This window comes from Chiloscyllium plagiosum, unplaced genomic scaffold (genome assembly GCF_037043375.1).
Source record: "Chiloscyllium plagiosum isolate Xiang-an unplaced genomic scaffold, Cpla_swu_hap1 HiC_scaffold_3, whole genome shotgun sequence".
NCBI lineage: Eukaryota > Metazoa > Chordata > Chondrichthyes > Orectolobiformes > Hemiscylliidae > Chiloscyllium > Chiloscyllium plagiosum.
In genome coordinates this window covers 24,392,495-24,408,499 of record NW_028270141.1, presented here as the reverse complement: position 1 = coordinate 24,408,499, position 16,005 = coordinate 24,392,495, and the positions used below count along the sequence as shown (strand labels likewise).

Below are 16,005 nucleotides of genomic sequence, written 5' to 3'. Positions count from 1 at the left end.
AGATTCTGTTTTTCTTTCTTTTTTTTCTTCTTAACAAAAAAGGTATACCAGTTAACAAAGCTGGCTTTGCAAACCAGCCAATTTAGGAATCAGGTTCTCCCAAAAAAAGCAGAAACCAACATCAGCACTAACACACTGACTGTGGCCCAGCCAGCACAGAGTCAGCGCCCTAAACTGAGGAGATTCTAAATCTCCTGGTTATTTTAAATTTTTTTTATTCTAAATCTCCTGGTGATTTTTTCTTTCATTTTTTCTTTTGTCTTTACCCCCACACTTCCGCCTAACTGTAGTAGTGCTTATATGGGTGCTTATGCACCCATGATGTGTGTGTGTGTGTGTGTGTGCAGGTGTGAGACACAGTGAAAGACACAAGGTGTACAAATCTTTATTCAGTTTCCACAACCAGGAAGAAAAGAAACACCCGAGTGGCCAGTGACAAGCAATGCCTTTCTCATCAAAGAAATCTCCTGGTTATATTTCTTTTTTCTTTTTTTTTCAAAATAGAGTTGGAATCCCCTGTTTCTATTTCTTTATTTTTTCTGACAGGAAAACACTCGGGTGGCCAGTGACAAACACTGCCCTTCACATCAAAGGGCAGTGCTGTGTGAGATCTCCTGTTTATTTATTTATTTATTTTTTTTTTTCCTTTCCTCGACACTCCTGTTCTTTTTCTTTTTTCTCCACCTAAGTGCGGTAGTGCTTATTTTATCCCCAGAATCTCCTGGTTATATTGGACAGCCTGGGTTTTCCTGATTGGTCCAGGTTAACAATCCCAATCAGGGATCTCATAGTCAGTAAGATCCAGCTGGTTCCAATCAATACAATATGTTTGTATGTCTTGCTCAACAATTTTTGGTTAATTCCATTTCTGCTTTTGTAACTTATCTTTATTGATTTGGTGAATCAGTTATCCAGTTTAAACTCCGTGCATAGCATTTGATAGACAAAGTTGAAATGAATGTTTACTGCTTGGACCTTTGCAGGTGTCTTCCCATATGCCTGTGGCTTTCAAAGCCACAAAACAAATGTTTTCAATGACAATTGAATATTCTGAAAATTCTTTGCAAATGATGAAATTGATTCCTTGAAGTCATGTGAAATAAAATAGTTGGAAATGTTTTGCTGAAACAGCTACAACTTTCTTTTGCAGGCCCTGCTGGTGAAAAAGGCCATAAAGGTGCAATGGGTCACCCTGGCAAAATAGGCCCAGCTGGGTTAAAAGGTATACTAACATTTTTGTTTAAATAAATTAGTACTTGATTTAATACAGACACTCTCTGGATTTTTTGACACTTCTTGGCAACATAATTTTCTCTCATGTTGCATTACCTTATGTTTTCCTTCATTAATTATTGTTTTACTTCTATCAATATGACTGAGAAATTCTGATACTTTATGATTGTGCATATATTTGTGAGGTTGACAAGCTGCAACAGTATTTTGGAGATTTAAGGATATAATTAGGTAATACTCCGGAAATGGGCATAAGCTATGCCCATAATCATGCCCAAACATATCCAGGAAATGGGCGCATTGTGCTGGAATTTATATTGGTGAGGGTGTTATCACATGCAAGGTAGAATAAGCAGGCAGGTTGGTAGTTAATCAATTAGTGTACAAGGCTGATTTGATGCAAAAAATACCATTTTGGAGCTAAACCTGTCAAAATAACTAAACATGTTGTCAGGAGCAGGAAGATTCCCAATCCCATTAGCGCTATTTAAAAGAACTCAGCTACTTACAGATTAATTTATTCCTGATGCTTTGGTTCTATAAGTGTTTCTGACTTGTACTATCAAGTGTTTCAGGTTTTCTTTTAGCTATTTTCTAATCAACCTATTCAGAAGGTTTTTTGATGATACCCCAGCTTTTTCACAAATGAATTGCTTCAAGACATGGCTGCACTTGTAGGCATTCCCCTTGGAGTAGAGCAATCTATGGCCTTAAAAAACATAGCATAGAAGTAAGCCATTCAATCCATCAAGGCTACACCAACCCTCCAAAGATCATCCGACCCAAACCCATCCCCTACCCTATCACCTTGCATTTCCCATGGCCAATCCACCCAACCTGCACACCTTTGGACTGTGAGAGGAAACAGGAGCACCCAGAGCAAACCCACACAGACACGAGGAGAATTTGTACATTTCATACAGACAGTCAACCGAGGGTGAACTTGAATATTGAGTGGCATCAATGCTAACTACTAAGCCACCATGCCACCCAATTACCCAATGCTAGCCCTTCCTTTTAATGGAATTGAAAAGGTTTGTACTACCTCAGGATTCAACTTGGTGTGTGACCATAGGCAGCAAAGCAAGAAGACCAGTGATTGAGACTCTAGAAACTGTTGTGACAACTTAATTCTCTGTTAGTTCTCTATGCCAGCATTATTTTTGCCAGGATAAGTGGCTTCTGGTTGACAAGGTCTGGCTGCTGATGACATGGCTGATGAGTCTAGTACATGAACATGTGTACAACGTGCATTCAACAAAAGTCATGGTGCCACATGAATAGAAGACTGTTAGTATTATGAAACATTGATCAGACAGTAGGACCCTTACATTACTCAGCAGAACATGTGCAAGTTTACACACGTGAGGGCAGCAGTTGCCTTCAGCTAGAGGATTATATTAACTGAAGAACAGAGCTTAATGAGGAGGAATGGGAGTGGTAGGAAGAAGAGGAGACATGGCAATCCAGGCGGTCTCACCCTGAGTGATATAGAAATGCTGGTGTTAGACTGGGGTGGACCAGGTTAGAAGTCAGACGAACCAGGTTATAGTCCAACAGTTTTATTTGAAATCACAAACTGGCAACAATCTGAAAGCTTGTGATTTTAATAAGCCTATTGGACTATAACCTGTGTCGTCTCATGCTAAGTGGATGATCTATAATGTTTCATCTGAGTTCAATGTCAGTATTCACACCCAAACTCCCATTCACCAACAGTCCATTAGCTTTCTTTCCCTGTTACTAACCCCGGAAGTATCCACTTTGCCACAGTGCAAAAATGAAAGCTACTGAGAAAGAAACATTCCACATTAAATGTAAGTGAAATTATGAATATTGTACAAATGAGTTAACAAATCACCCTTCTATGTTCCCTTAGAGCTTGCCTTACATGTGCCTTTCCCTGTCCTAGAGCTTCTATGCAGTGCTACATAGCTGATGGAAGGCTCCTGAGCTTTACTGGAAAATATATCATGTAGCTTTGGAGAATTGAGCAGCTTTAGGTCGACAAGGCCTTACTGTGGACTGTGCCATCTCTGCATAGACAATAGCAGGTTGCTGTGGTAGCAAGACAATGCAAGTGGTAGTGATGGCAGTGATGGCAGGAAAGAATGCTGTCTTCTGGAGAGATGTCAGCACGTTTGTGTCCTCAAATAGCTCCAGTGTCATCATTTACATAATAATTTCCTTCTATTCATGTACAAATGTTATTAATTACACAATATCTATTGCTCTGGTTTATCAATAATTGGTGATATGTACATTTAAGTGGGAGAGTGTGGGTAAGTGGAGTTGAAATGCCCATCAGCCATGATTAAATAATGGAGTGGACTCGATGGGTGGAATGGCTTTACTTCCACTCCTATGTCTTATGGTCTTAAGTAAACAAGAGTTTTTTAGGATTACCCCTGATTATCAATTCTCATCACCCAAGTATCTTTCCTCTACCTCCCCTCTCCCCCAGCACCCTCCCCAACACCCCTTCATAAGACAGGATGATTTTGTAGAGATTGGCAGTTTTCTACTCCCTCACTCAATTGCCCATTGACCATTTATGAACCTGGATATTGAATGTTTGCAAGATTGACAAGCAGGAGGCTGGAAGAGCACAGCAAGCCAGGCAGCATCAGGAGGTGGAGAAGTCAACATTTTTGATGTAACCCTTCTGGTCCTGAAGAAGGGTTACACGCAAAATGTTGACTTCTCCACCTCCTGATGTGCCTGGCTTGCTGAGTTTTTCAAGCCTCCTGCTTGTATACCTTGGATTCCAGCATCTGCAGTTTTTTTTTGTCTCTAATTGAACATATGCAGGCATTTTGTAGTGCTAGTGTCAAGACCATCCCTCCCTCACTAATATTTATAAAGAAAAACATTAAGGGTTACTGAGCAGAATATCCTTGCTGCTTTTCCCACCATGTCTTTAAATAAAGTTGACCTGATAGTAATGTGGTTACTACTATCTCAGTCAAATTTATACTTGAAATATTCCATGAACCTTCTTGGCCTGGATAGGTTCAAAGAGGTTTACCCCCAAGATGTTGCCTGGATTGAAGCATATTAGCTATCAGGAGAGGTTGAACAAACTTGGATTGCTTTCACTACAGGCTGAGGGGTGACTTGATAGAAATATATAAATAATGAGAGGTGTGGAAGAGACTTTTTCCCAAGACAGAAATGTCAAATAATAGGGGCCATAGATTTAAGGTGAGAGGACAAATGTTTAAAGGTGATATTCGAGGTAATGTTTTACATGGAGAGAGTTAGGTGTCGGGAACGTGCTGCCAGGGGAGCTGATAGAGGAAGAGACAATAGCAACATTGAAAAGACATTTAGATAAAGGCATATATGGGTAGGGAAGACTGACTATTTGCAGGGAGAATGGCACATGGTCAGCACAGACAAGGTAGGTCAAAGGGCCTGTTCCTGAACTGTACTGATCTATGTTCTATTCCAAAATGGGCATATCAATTGGACCATCATAGGGACAGTGTTTGACAATGTTTTGACTAAAAGGGTATTTTAATTTGCTACTGGCCTGTGTGCCACATTTAATAAAAAGTGTAATGTAAAAATTATGTTTTTCTGGCAAATAGGTCACATATTAGAAATTTCCCAAATTTGTGACATGTTTATTCATACAGTGTTTCGAGCCACGATATTTAATATTTGTTCTTGGCATGTAATGCTCTCTTCCTGGAAGAAAAAATAATTAGCCATTGCATCTATTGTCAGCATGCTGTATATTTTGACCTCCTTAAAATAAAGGCATATTGGGTAATTGTGTTGTACATGGTCCATGATTACCAACTAATTTTGTCAGAAAATTATGGTTGATATGCATTTAGAATTTTCATTTGCTGCTATTTAGGGGGAGACTTCCTGCAAAGAAGGAAGATTAAGGCCTCACTGTTGTAATTGTTAATATTATTTGATCTTTTTATCTTTGCGGACAGGGAGTCGATATCTTATGATATTGTCAGAGGGGAGAAGATAATTAAAGAGTTCAGTCCTCAGCTTAAAGTCATGTCTTGATTTTATACGAGACTTTGATTTTATTAACAGTTGAACAGCATAACCAAAAGAAGTTAAAAGCAGAGAAATAGAATTGTTTGAAGCTTATCAGTTTCTCTATAATATAGATTGAGGAACCAGAAAATTTAAAACTCAGTAATCAGTGTGCTACTACTGTTGAATCTTGAGACCAGATTACAATGGCTGTAATCTGAACAAAGTAATTGATAGTTAAATATGAGAGCAGAAAGTAATGTTTTGTGGGTTGCATGCATGTACAAAAATAAGATATTAATATATTATAAATATTTAAAGTTATATAATCAGTTTTATTCAAACCAGAGTTTAGAGGAATGAGTGGATGTGATTGAAATATATAAAATTCTAACAACGCTGGACAGACTTGACATGGAAGGATATTTCTGCTATTTGGGAGGTCTATATCTAGAAGCCTCAGCCTCAGGATTTGAGTTAAGCCATTTAGTTCTGAGATGAGGAAACATTTCTTCACTCAGAGAGTGGTCAAACTGTGGAATTTGTTACCGCAGTTAGCTGTGGAGATTGGGTTACTGAATATATTCAAGAAAAAGATTGATAATTTTTAGGTAATAAAGACATCAAGTAGTTTGGAGAGAAATAGGGAATATGAAATTGCGATAGAAGATTGGCCATGATCATATTGAAGAGCAGATCAGGTTCAAAGGGCTGAGTGGCCACTGCTGCTCCTCGTTTCTATGTTTAATTTGATTAGACTACAAGTGGAATATTATGGTAACTTCTTTTTGTGTTAATTATAAATCAGTTTTGTTTAATTAAATGCAGATGGAAGGCATTAAATGGGATTCACATGAGCTTATATAAAGTAGGACAAAAAGTAATTAGTTTTGAGACCCCATCTTGAGATTACCTCAGGAGCTAATTTTCAATTTTTTGGGGGGCTCTCTTTCGTTTTCGGGACTACCTTATCATTCTCACTGACTCTTACAATGGATGATACAATCTCATACTAACATTACCTTTTGAATGTTGAAAGATGAGTATTTGGAATCACACATCGTTAATAATTATCAATGCTTTGTTTAACTTAAAGCCATAGCACACAAAGAAAACATTAATTTCTGTGATGTGACTTTATTTGAACTGGCACAACACAACAGACCTAAGTTAGCAATAAAAAGATTTTTTTCAAAATAACTCTCACACACTTCTACACACCAAAGTCATTGCACTTAAAAGACTGGTGAGGTAACAGCTCATGCATTTCTATTGCATTTTTACAAAGCTGATAGATTTTCACCAGGCAATTACAACTGCTCTTATTGCACCTCAGATTTGGATCTCAGATTTAAATTTAGCCCTTTAGCATTGTTTGTCACAACAGCAACCACCAATTATTTTCTCCATATTGGATCTCCTGGGATGTCAAGACTGATACATGAAGAGTGACTGAATTGATGAGAATAATATTCACTGGAGATTAGAAGAATGTGGCTGGGATCTCATAAACACCTATACAATTCTAACAGGATTGAAAAGGGTCAATGCAAGAAGGATGTTCCCATTGACCAGGGAGTCCAGAACCATGGATCACAATTTAAGGATATGGGGTAGGCCATTTAGGACTGAGATGAGAAATTTCTCTACCCAGAGAGTGGAGAGCCAGTGGAATTCTCTACCACAGAAAGCGGTTGAGGCTAAAAAATTGACCGTTTTCAGGAAGGAATCAGATATGGTTCTTCGGGCTCATGGAGTCAAAGATTACGGGTAGAAAGTGAGAACAATCTTGAGAGAATGGTGCCGGAAAAGCACAGCAAGTCGGGCAGCATCTGAGGAGCAGGAAAATCAACGTTTCGGGCAATAGCCCTTCATCAGGACTTCCTGATGAAGGACTTTTGCCTGAAACATTGATTTTCCTGCTCCTTGGATGCTGCCTGACCCGCTGAGCCTTTCCAGCAGCACATTCTTGACTCTAATCTCCAGCATCTGCAGTCCTCACTTTTGCCTAGTGGGAACAGTGTACTGAGTTGGATCATGATCATATTAAATGAATGAGCTGAATAGCCTACTCATGCTGAGCTGAATGTGTGTGTGTGTGTGGTGCTTTCAACAAAAATTCAGATAACACAGGAGGACAGGCTATAGCTCAGAGTAGAAACTGAAGAAACTCAAATTCTTGTTTCTTAATTTATCAGGAAACAAAGGAGATACTGGTGATCTAGGACCAAAAGGGGAAAATGGAGATCCAGGTAGAGTCACCAAAAGTTCTATTGGTGTACCCCTGCTTTGTGTTAAGTCTGTGTCTTTAATTATGTGCATGATTAATGTCTTGTGTACATTCTCTCCAGGTTTACCCTGTGAGTGTGGCCCCCTGAGAAAGGTAATTGGAGAAATGGACATTCTTGTGACACAATTAACAAATGAACTCAATTTCATTAAAAATGGTAAGTTTTATCACTTATATCAAGGCAGACCTCTTTGCCTATATTATTTCAACCCTTACTGTCAGATGACATTTACATTGTCTTTTAGAGAAGGTGATTCAGTTATTAACCTTTCAAACTAAACCAATTGCTAAGTACAAGCATGTGTACATTTAGAGTTGTAATCCATTTGCTTTTTATGTATCATGCTCTATAAGACTTTGTACGGTTGTTAGATACAATTAAATACAGTGGTTAGATTAGAGTATCTGTTCTGTATACAGTCGACAATCTGAGAGCAAATTGTGCTTAAAATTTCGTTTTTCTGAAGTTACAGATCAAGTTTTCATCAAATTCATTTGCATGATTACAAGTGCAAAATCTTCCATGAATGGAGGAAATGGAGCAATGTAACAGCATGTCATTATTTATTCTTCCCTTGCATTAAAAATATTCAATTACACATTTAACAGTGGGGGTAAACTATTTTTTCAAAACAGCTGAAAATGAGCATTTCCAATAAGTATGCAATCGATTACCTCTCAGTAAACCAATTTTAAATCTCTGAAAATTACTTTAAAACTATAAAGAATCATTTGCACTCGTCAGTTCCTTTCTAAATTAGACTTCATTTAACATGTAAAAACCTTTACAATAATCCACTAGTGTCTGCACTCAAAAGACAGCTTAATTTGAAGATCCTCTTTGAACAGGCACAATCGCTAATTTGATATGGGGTGTCATCAAATTTGTTGACTGAATCAGCTACCTACCTGATCTTTTTCATAAAACAGTGTAAAAATCAAGGAAACTCAATTTAAGCTTAATAAAACTTGTAAAATCAATTCACCTTTATGCTAGCATTGCTGATTTCAGTGCAAACTAACAAAAACTCTTTGTTATGAAACTTAGTCAAGTATAGAGATAGTCAGGTGAAGTTATTAAATTTTACCACACAAATTTTACCAACTACTTGACTCATTGCAATTATCTTGGTCTTTGTTTATTTGGTGGCATTCACTTAACCTTATTATTTTGAAAATATTTATTCACTTTCTTCCTGCCTTTTTTGTTCATTCATGAGGTGTGGGTGTCACTGGAAAAGGCAGCATTTGTTGCTCACCTTATTTGCGCTTGAGAATGTGATGGTGAGCAAACTTCTTGAACTGCTGTAGTCCGAATGGGGTAGTTAGACCCACAGTGCTATTGGGACAGAAATTGCAGGTTTTTGACCCATCGAAGAAATGAAGAAATTCTTCCAAGTCAGGATAGCATGTGGCTCAGAGAGAAATTTGCAGATTTCTGAGTTAGAGTGGTTATGGATTTGAAAGGTGCTGTTGAAGGAGCCTTGGTGAATTTCTGCAGTGCGTCTTGCAGATGGTACGCTGTGCGGTTATTGTGCATTGGTCATAAATAGAATGAATATTGAGACTAGTGAATGAAGTGCCATTCAAATGGACTGCTTTGTCCTGGATAGTGTAAAGCTTCTTGAGTTCTGTTGGAGCTGTATTCATCCAGGCAAGTTGAGAGTATTTTATCACACTCCAGACTTGTACCATTTTGATGGTGGATAGGCTTTCAGATGTGTCTAGAGGTGAGCTACTTGAATTTGGATTCCTTGATTTGGATATATTCTATGATCTCATAAGATTCCCCATTATTCTGTTCATAACTAAAAAGAAAATCCTTATCTCTCCCTTTTTTCTTTTGGTGATGATTTCTGCACTCTAGTTACAATTTCATCAATAAATGTGTTCAAACATTGGAAATTGGACCATATAAACGAAATTTAAGAATATATAGACATTACAATCAAAGCATAATGGATGATGATGTTGTAGTGGTAATGTCAAATGGATCCAGAGGGCCAGGCTAATAGGCTGCAAACACAGGTTCAAATCCTACCGTGGCAGCAAGTGGAATTTGAATTTAATTAACACATTTAATTAATTGATAGAGTTCTGGTATTGGATGCTAGTCTCAGTAACAGTGCCATATAAACCATCATCAATTGTGGCAAAAACTCACTGGTTTCATTAATGTCCTTGAAGGAGGAAAAGCTGCCGTCTTTGTGTGTTCTGGTCAACATGTGACTCCAGATTCACAGGGGATTATGGTTTAGCTTTAACTTTTGTCTGAAATAGCCTAGCAAGCTATTGACTTGTAACAGACCACTAAAAATAACAGCACTGTGGGACTACCTTCACCAGATACCTGTGGTGCTTCAAGAAAGCATCTTCTCAGCTATCTTTCAAGAGAAGTTAAGAATAGACAACAAATTTGCCAGCAATGCCCACATGCCATGAAAAATTAAAAAGAAAATCAAACTGTGAGGTATGAAGTTTTATGTTTCCTGTGTAAGAATGTGCTTAAGCTCATTAAGACATTACTCATTTTGATTGTTCCCTTCCATAAAGACACAGGAGGTTTACCAGTTGAAGACATAGTTTGCATGGGGGAACATATGGATCTTTGTAAAGCTGCTTATATCTTATTAAATATAACAGAAGTCAAAGTGCTCACTTTTCAGCACTGCCCTCCCCTGCAGCTGTTGCTGGAGTACGAGAGGTAGAGAATAAGATTTACCTACTGGTGAAGGAGGAGAAGAGGTACACAGATGCCCATGAGTATTGCCATGACCGAGGAGGACTACTTATAATGCCAAAAGATGAAGCAACCAATAGTCTCATTGCTTCTTACATCAGCGAAGCAGGTCTCAGCAGGGTATTCATTGGTGTTAATGATCTGGAGGAGGAAGGCCAGTTTGTCTTTACAGATGGGTCACCCCTGCAGACCTTCAACAAGTGGCGTACCGGAGAGCCGAATAATGCCTACGATGAAGAAGACTGTGCGGAGATGGTATCTTCTGGGGGCTGGAATGATGTTGCCTGTCATATTACAATGTACTTTGTCTGTGAATTTGATAAAGATGCTCCTTAATTCAGTCAGGTCCTGATGTTGTAGCATTATATTATTCCACATTGACAATGGAGAAATCAGTATTAGTTTTAAAAGCTATGATACCTCAATGGGGGAATGATTAAAACCACCAGAGTATTTGTTTTATAAGTCTCATTTTCACTCACCTTCTTAGATGTATGATACAAGTACTGTAGGATAATATATTGAGTTTTAGCAGAACCATTTTCTTGTGCTTTATAGTTTCCGTGAACAAGGCAAGAGGTAATTTGACATTGGATGGCAGCTTAAAGAGAGAAGATCAATGAAGTCAATGAGAATGAAAATTTCAGAGCTTTGTGTAATAGATGACTAATCTTACATTGTCTATTTTACACTGTCACAAACAAAATTACCAGCCCAAACCCTCTCATTTGTTACTTAAGTTTCTCTTTCCTCATTTGCTATTGGTTGGGTCTTTCAATTTATTTTTCAAAGCTGTAAATGGCAAGCTATTCCTTGCTGTTTTTGGCTAAACAATTCACTGCCTGTTCAAAATGAACATTAAAGTGAGCTCTATTATAATTCCTTTTCTTGCCATTCTGCGCAAGATATGAGTGGTTAGAATTGCTATCCTCATTTTCTACTTATTTTAAAGTATTCCAATCATAGAATTTTATACAATAGAATTTCAGAGATACCAGGGAGCACAAGAGGTGAATTACCTGTATCTATGACTGTGCCAGCATCATATCTGCAGGCCTATCAACTGCTGTGTGACAATGACTGAGGACCTTAGTTCACTATCTGTTGTCAGGAAACGTCTGCCCATTGGGATTGTACTGCTGCAGTAGTATAATCAGGGAAGCTCAAGAGGCCAAAATTAGAAGAGAACAGATACCTTAGAAGGTTGTGAAGCTGGAGGAGATTACAGAGAGAGAGCAAAGGGTTAGATCATGAAAGAGTTTGACAATGATGGGAATTTTACAACTGGGGCAGTTTTTAACAATGCAGAGTTCATGGCTCAACATGGTAGTGGAACTTTGGATGATTTCACATTTAAAGAGGGTATCATGTGGGAATGTTGGCCAGAACTGGTTTGGAATGGTCAGATTTAGAGATAACTAAGGCATGTGAATGATGGTTCAGCAGTAGATCTAAATAGGCTGAACTTGGAAATATTATTGAGTTGGAAGTAGGTGATCCCAATGATTAAGAGGCATATGTTTGTAAGCTTAACTCAGGGTCAAATATGAAAACCCAGTTGCAAACAGACAGTTGCCACGGAAAAAGTTGGAGTCAGTCGCAAGTGAACAGAGATTGTGGTGAGGGCCAAAGGTATTGGTTTAAGTTCCCTTAATATTTAGCAGTCTCCAATTATTTCCAATATGTATTCTTGGTGCATAGCACCCTCATCAAATAGCTGCTTTCACTTTTTCCCGTCTGTACACTGTGACTGAGCACTATTATCTCCTCAAGCTTAATATTTGTATTCTCTGGTGTGTGTATTAATGCTTCCGTCAATTGATGAGTGATATAGGCACTAGTTTGGTCAAGGTCTCTGACACTTCTGGTGGGCTCCTCTTCCAGGTCTAGAACATAGAGGTTTTAATGGCGGCTCCAGAGACAGCTTCAAACAGAGGTTAGTATTTCTCTGGTTAAGGTTATATTGATGATTGGGAAGGATAATAACACATGGCAAGGGCAGAATGGTACTAACCCTGTGCTTGGCAGGAGACCTGTGATTTCAACATCTCTATTCTTTCAATGCACATATAGACAAAAATATCCAGGGCAGCCAAGATAAGTGTAATCTTTTCTAAGACCTCCTCTGGTTTGAATTTGTTATTATATACTATCTTATTATACCTTCTGAACTGTGAGATGTATTTGGTTACCACATGTTCACTGTTTATTTCTGTGATTCTGTATAAACAAAATATCTTACTGATTTTCAAGTTTCATTAACATTGACTTACTTTATAGATCCATTATCCCTTTGATGTAGTTTCTGGCAACACTGTAAAAGATGTTGACAAACCTAGCATCTCTGTACAGCTCTGTACTCAATATATTGCTGACATTGTGTAATTTGGTTTCAACTGTGATCAATTCTACTGATGTTGCCATTTTCTGGTACAAGTGATATTAAATATTTAGTGTTGTAATAGGACACAGTTGTCATTTTTATATTAAGATACCCATGTTCAGCTGATGTGATTTTGTGAAGGTAATACACGCTAAAATAGCTTGACTGCTTGTGCTGTCTCTTAGCAATAATCAGTAATCCAGGCTAACAAAACTAACAGTAATATGAAAGTAATTCATTAATTTAGCATATTGTGTTTTCATTATAATTAACTACTTTGCAACACTAAACATGATGATGTGGCATACTGAAATCATTGATCTAATCCAACCAAGACTGGATATCTAGATTGTCCTTTAGTGTTGTGCTACTGGACAAAAAAGTGCAAAGTCAAACATATTGGAACAAAACATATTACGAATATTATAGTGAATTAAAATACTCTTTTTCCATTAAGAACAAATAAAGAACTGCAGAAGCTGGAACTCTGAAACACAATTAGAAATTGCTGGAGAAACTCAGCTGGTCTGGCTTTCTGTGGAAAGAAAGCAGAGTTAATGTTTCATGACCACTAGAGCCAGAAAAATATTGGTATAAATTTATGCTGAAGTTTGATTGGATTAGATTCCCTATAGTATGGAACAGGCCCTTCAGCTCAACCAGTCCACACCGACCCTCTGAAAAGTAACCCACCCAGAGCCATTTCCTCTGACTAATGCACCTAGCACTACGGGCAATTTAACATGGCTAATTACCTGGCACTCACACCTTTGAACTGTGGGTGGAAACCTACGCAGACATGGGGAGAATGTGCAAACTCCACACACAGTCGTCCAAAACAGGAATCAAACCTGGGGCCCTAATGCTGTGAGGCAGCAGTGCGAACCACTGAGCCACCGTGCCACCTGTTGGGCAGGAGGAGGAACTAAATAATTGGTGGAGTTGGCACCCAGCCAGAGAGAACAAAAGAATGAGTAATGTTCAACGTGAAAGAATGATTAACTGCTAATAGGGACCATTAGTGGCTGACAATCGGTTGCTTGGGGTAGCAGCCCATTATGATTCAAGGCTAGGTGTGTGACGACTGGGGAAAGGACATAGAAGAAGATGCATAAGCCTTAAAATTAATGAACTTGATATTGAGTCAAGGTTGCAGGGTCACCAAACGGAAAATGAGATGCTGTTCTTCCTGTTGAGCTTTGCTTTGCTGGAGATTTGTAGCAAGCCTGAGATTGGATGACTGCTTTGTAGAACATCTATGTACTGTCTGCAAAATGACCCAAAGCTCCCAGTTGCCTGCCACTTCAACACTATGTTCTCTGGCAGCACCTCTGTGCCAGGCTGAACTCTGGCATACCGACTTGTGTCAGCTCTCAGACACTTCCTCTTATCTCCCCAAGGACCATGACACCACCATCAAGCATCACATCATTGTGTCCACAATGGTCACAAGTCTCATTTCATCCCATGATCTCCCCTCTACCACCTCCAAACTCATAGACCCCAATCTAGTCCAGCCCGCTGCTTGCTTCCCAAAATCCACAAACAGACTACCCGGTCACACCCATTATTTCTGGCTGGTCCTGCCCCACAGAGCTCATCTCTTCTTACTTTGACTCAATATTTTCTCTCCTTTTCCAGTTCCTTCCCACTTACGTCCAGAATTCAACTGGCGCTTTACATCAGATTCAGAATTGACAGTTTGCGGGCTCCACCTGCCTCCTCTTTACCAGGGACACGCAATCCCTTCACACATCCGTCCCCACCAGGATGGCCTCTGGGCTCTCCACTTCTTCCTGGAATAAAGACCTGGGTCATCACTCACCATTATCCTCCTCCACCTGGCTGAACATGTCTTCACTTTGAACAACTTCTCTAATTCCTCTCTCTTTCTTCAGATCAAAGGTGTGCCTATGAGTGGGCCACAGTTATGCCTCTTTATGAGGTATGTGGAACATTCCTTTTTCCAGTTCTACTCTGGTCCCTCCTCACAACTCTTCCTCCAGTACATCGATGACATCCTTGTGCTGCTTCTCTGTCCTGAACAGAATTGGAAAAATGCATTAAGTTCTTTTCCAATTTCCAACTTGTTCTCATCTTTACATAATCCATCTCTGACTCTTCCCTGACCTTCCTCGACATCTCTACTCCCATTTCTGGGGATAGGCTGGCCTCTGATACCTATTACAAACCCACAGACTCTCACAGTTACATCGACTATACATCCTCACGCCTTCCTTCCTGTAAATATTATTCCATTCTCCAAGTTTTTCCATCTTTGTTGCATCCGTTCTGATGATGCCAACTTTGATGAGGGGGTCTTCGAAATGTCCACCTACTTCCTCAACTTAGGATTTCCCACCACCATGGTTGACAATGCTCTTATCTGTTTGACCCATCTCCTGCACTTTTAACCTCCAACAACTCCAATAGGATCTCCCTGGACCTCAGTTAACACCCAAACAGAAAGCACATCCAAAGGTTCATTAGCTGCCACTTTCACCACCACTACTGCACAGATATCCCCTTCCTGTCCCTTGTCAGCCTTCTGCCAGGATTGATCACTGCCAGATATGCTGGTCCACTCTTCTTCCACCTCCAGTTCCTCCCCACATTCCCATGACACCTTCCTATGCAAATGCTGAAGGTGTAACACCTGCCCGTTTACTTCCTCCCTTCTCATTATCCAACTCCCCAGACATACTTTCCAGGTGAAACAGCTGCACTTCGCTCAATGTAGTCTTCTGTAGTTGCTGCTCAAAATGTAGTCTGCTCTACGTTGGGGAGATGGAATGCACACTGGATAAGCGCCTTGCAGAATACCTGTGTTCTGCCTGCAAAAATGACTCTAAGCTTTCTGCTACCTGCATCTTGGGCTTGCTGCAGTGCTCCAGCGAAGCTCAGCACAAGCTGAAAGAACAACATCTCATTTTCTGGTTGGTAAACCTAGAGCCTCAGGACTTAATATTGAGTTCAAAAGTTTTAGAGCCTGAGCACCATCTCCTGTGTCCTTACTGAACACCAGGCCTTGTCATCAAATAAGCTGCTAGCAGATACTACTGGTCCTCGTTAACAGCTACTGATACTCCCAGGCTGACAATTATCCATTTCCTTGTCTGCTCTCTCTTTCTGTTCTATCTCTTTGGGCTCCATTTCCACCTATCATTTACTCCTCCCCCTTTATCCCATCCTATATGTACCAGCACTTTCTGAACTACCATCAGTTCTGAAGAAGGGTCACTGGACTGAAAATGTAAACTCTGCTTTCTCTCCATACATGAGACCTGCTGAGTTTCTCCAGCAATATCTGTTTTTCGTAGCTTTTTTTTCATGTTTCCTTAATCCAAAATGGAA

General features: G+C 39.4%; 1 protein-coding gene across 4 annotated transcripts in view; it reads left to right on the top strand.

Moving 5' to 3' along the window:
* colec11 (collectin sub-family member 11) overlaps positions 1-12,735 on the top strand; it is a 30,818-nt gene extending 18,083 nt beyond the window's left edge. Inside the window, exons 4-7 of one of the 4 annotated variants that reach the window (XM_043678565.2) lie at positions 1,151-1,222; positions 7,437-7,490; positions 7,590-7,685; positions 10,195-12,735. In XM_043678565.2, the coding sequence (XP_043534500.1) occupies positions 1,151-1,222; positions 7,437-7,490; positions 7,590-7,685; positions 10,195-10,604 (632 nt within the window). In that variant the 3' untranslated portion in view covers positions 10,605-12,735. The remainder of the gene's footprint in view (positions 1-1,150; positions 1,223-7,436; positions 7,491-7,589; positions 7,686-10,194) is intronic. The other 3 variants (XM_043678573.2, XM_043678578.2, XM_043678581.2) reach the window with 3 other exon arrangements.
* Positions 12,736-16,005: the final 3,270 nt, after the last annotated feature.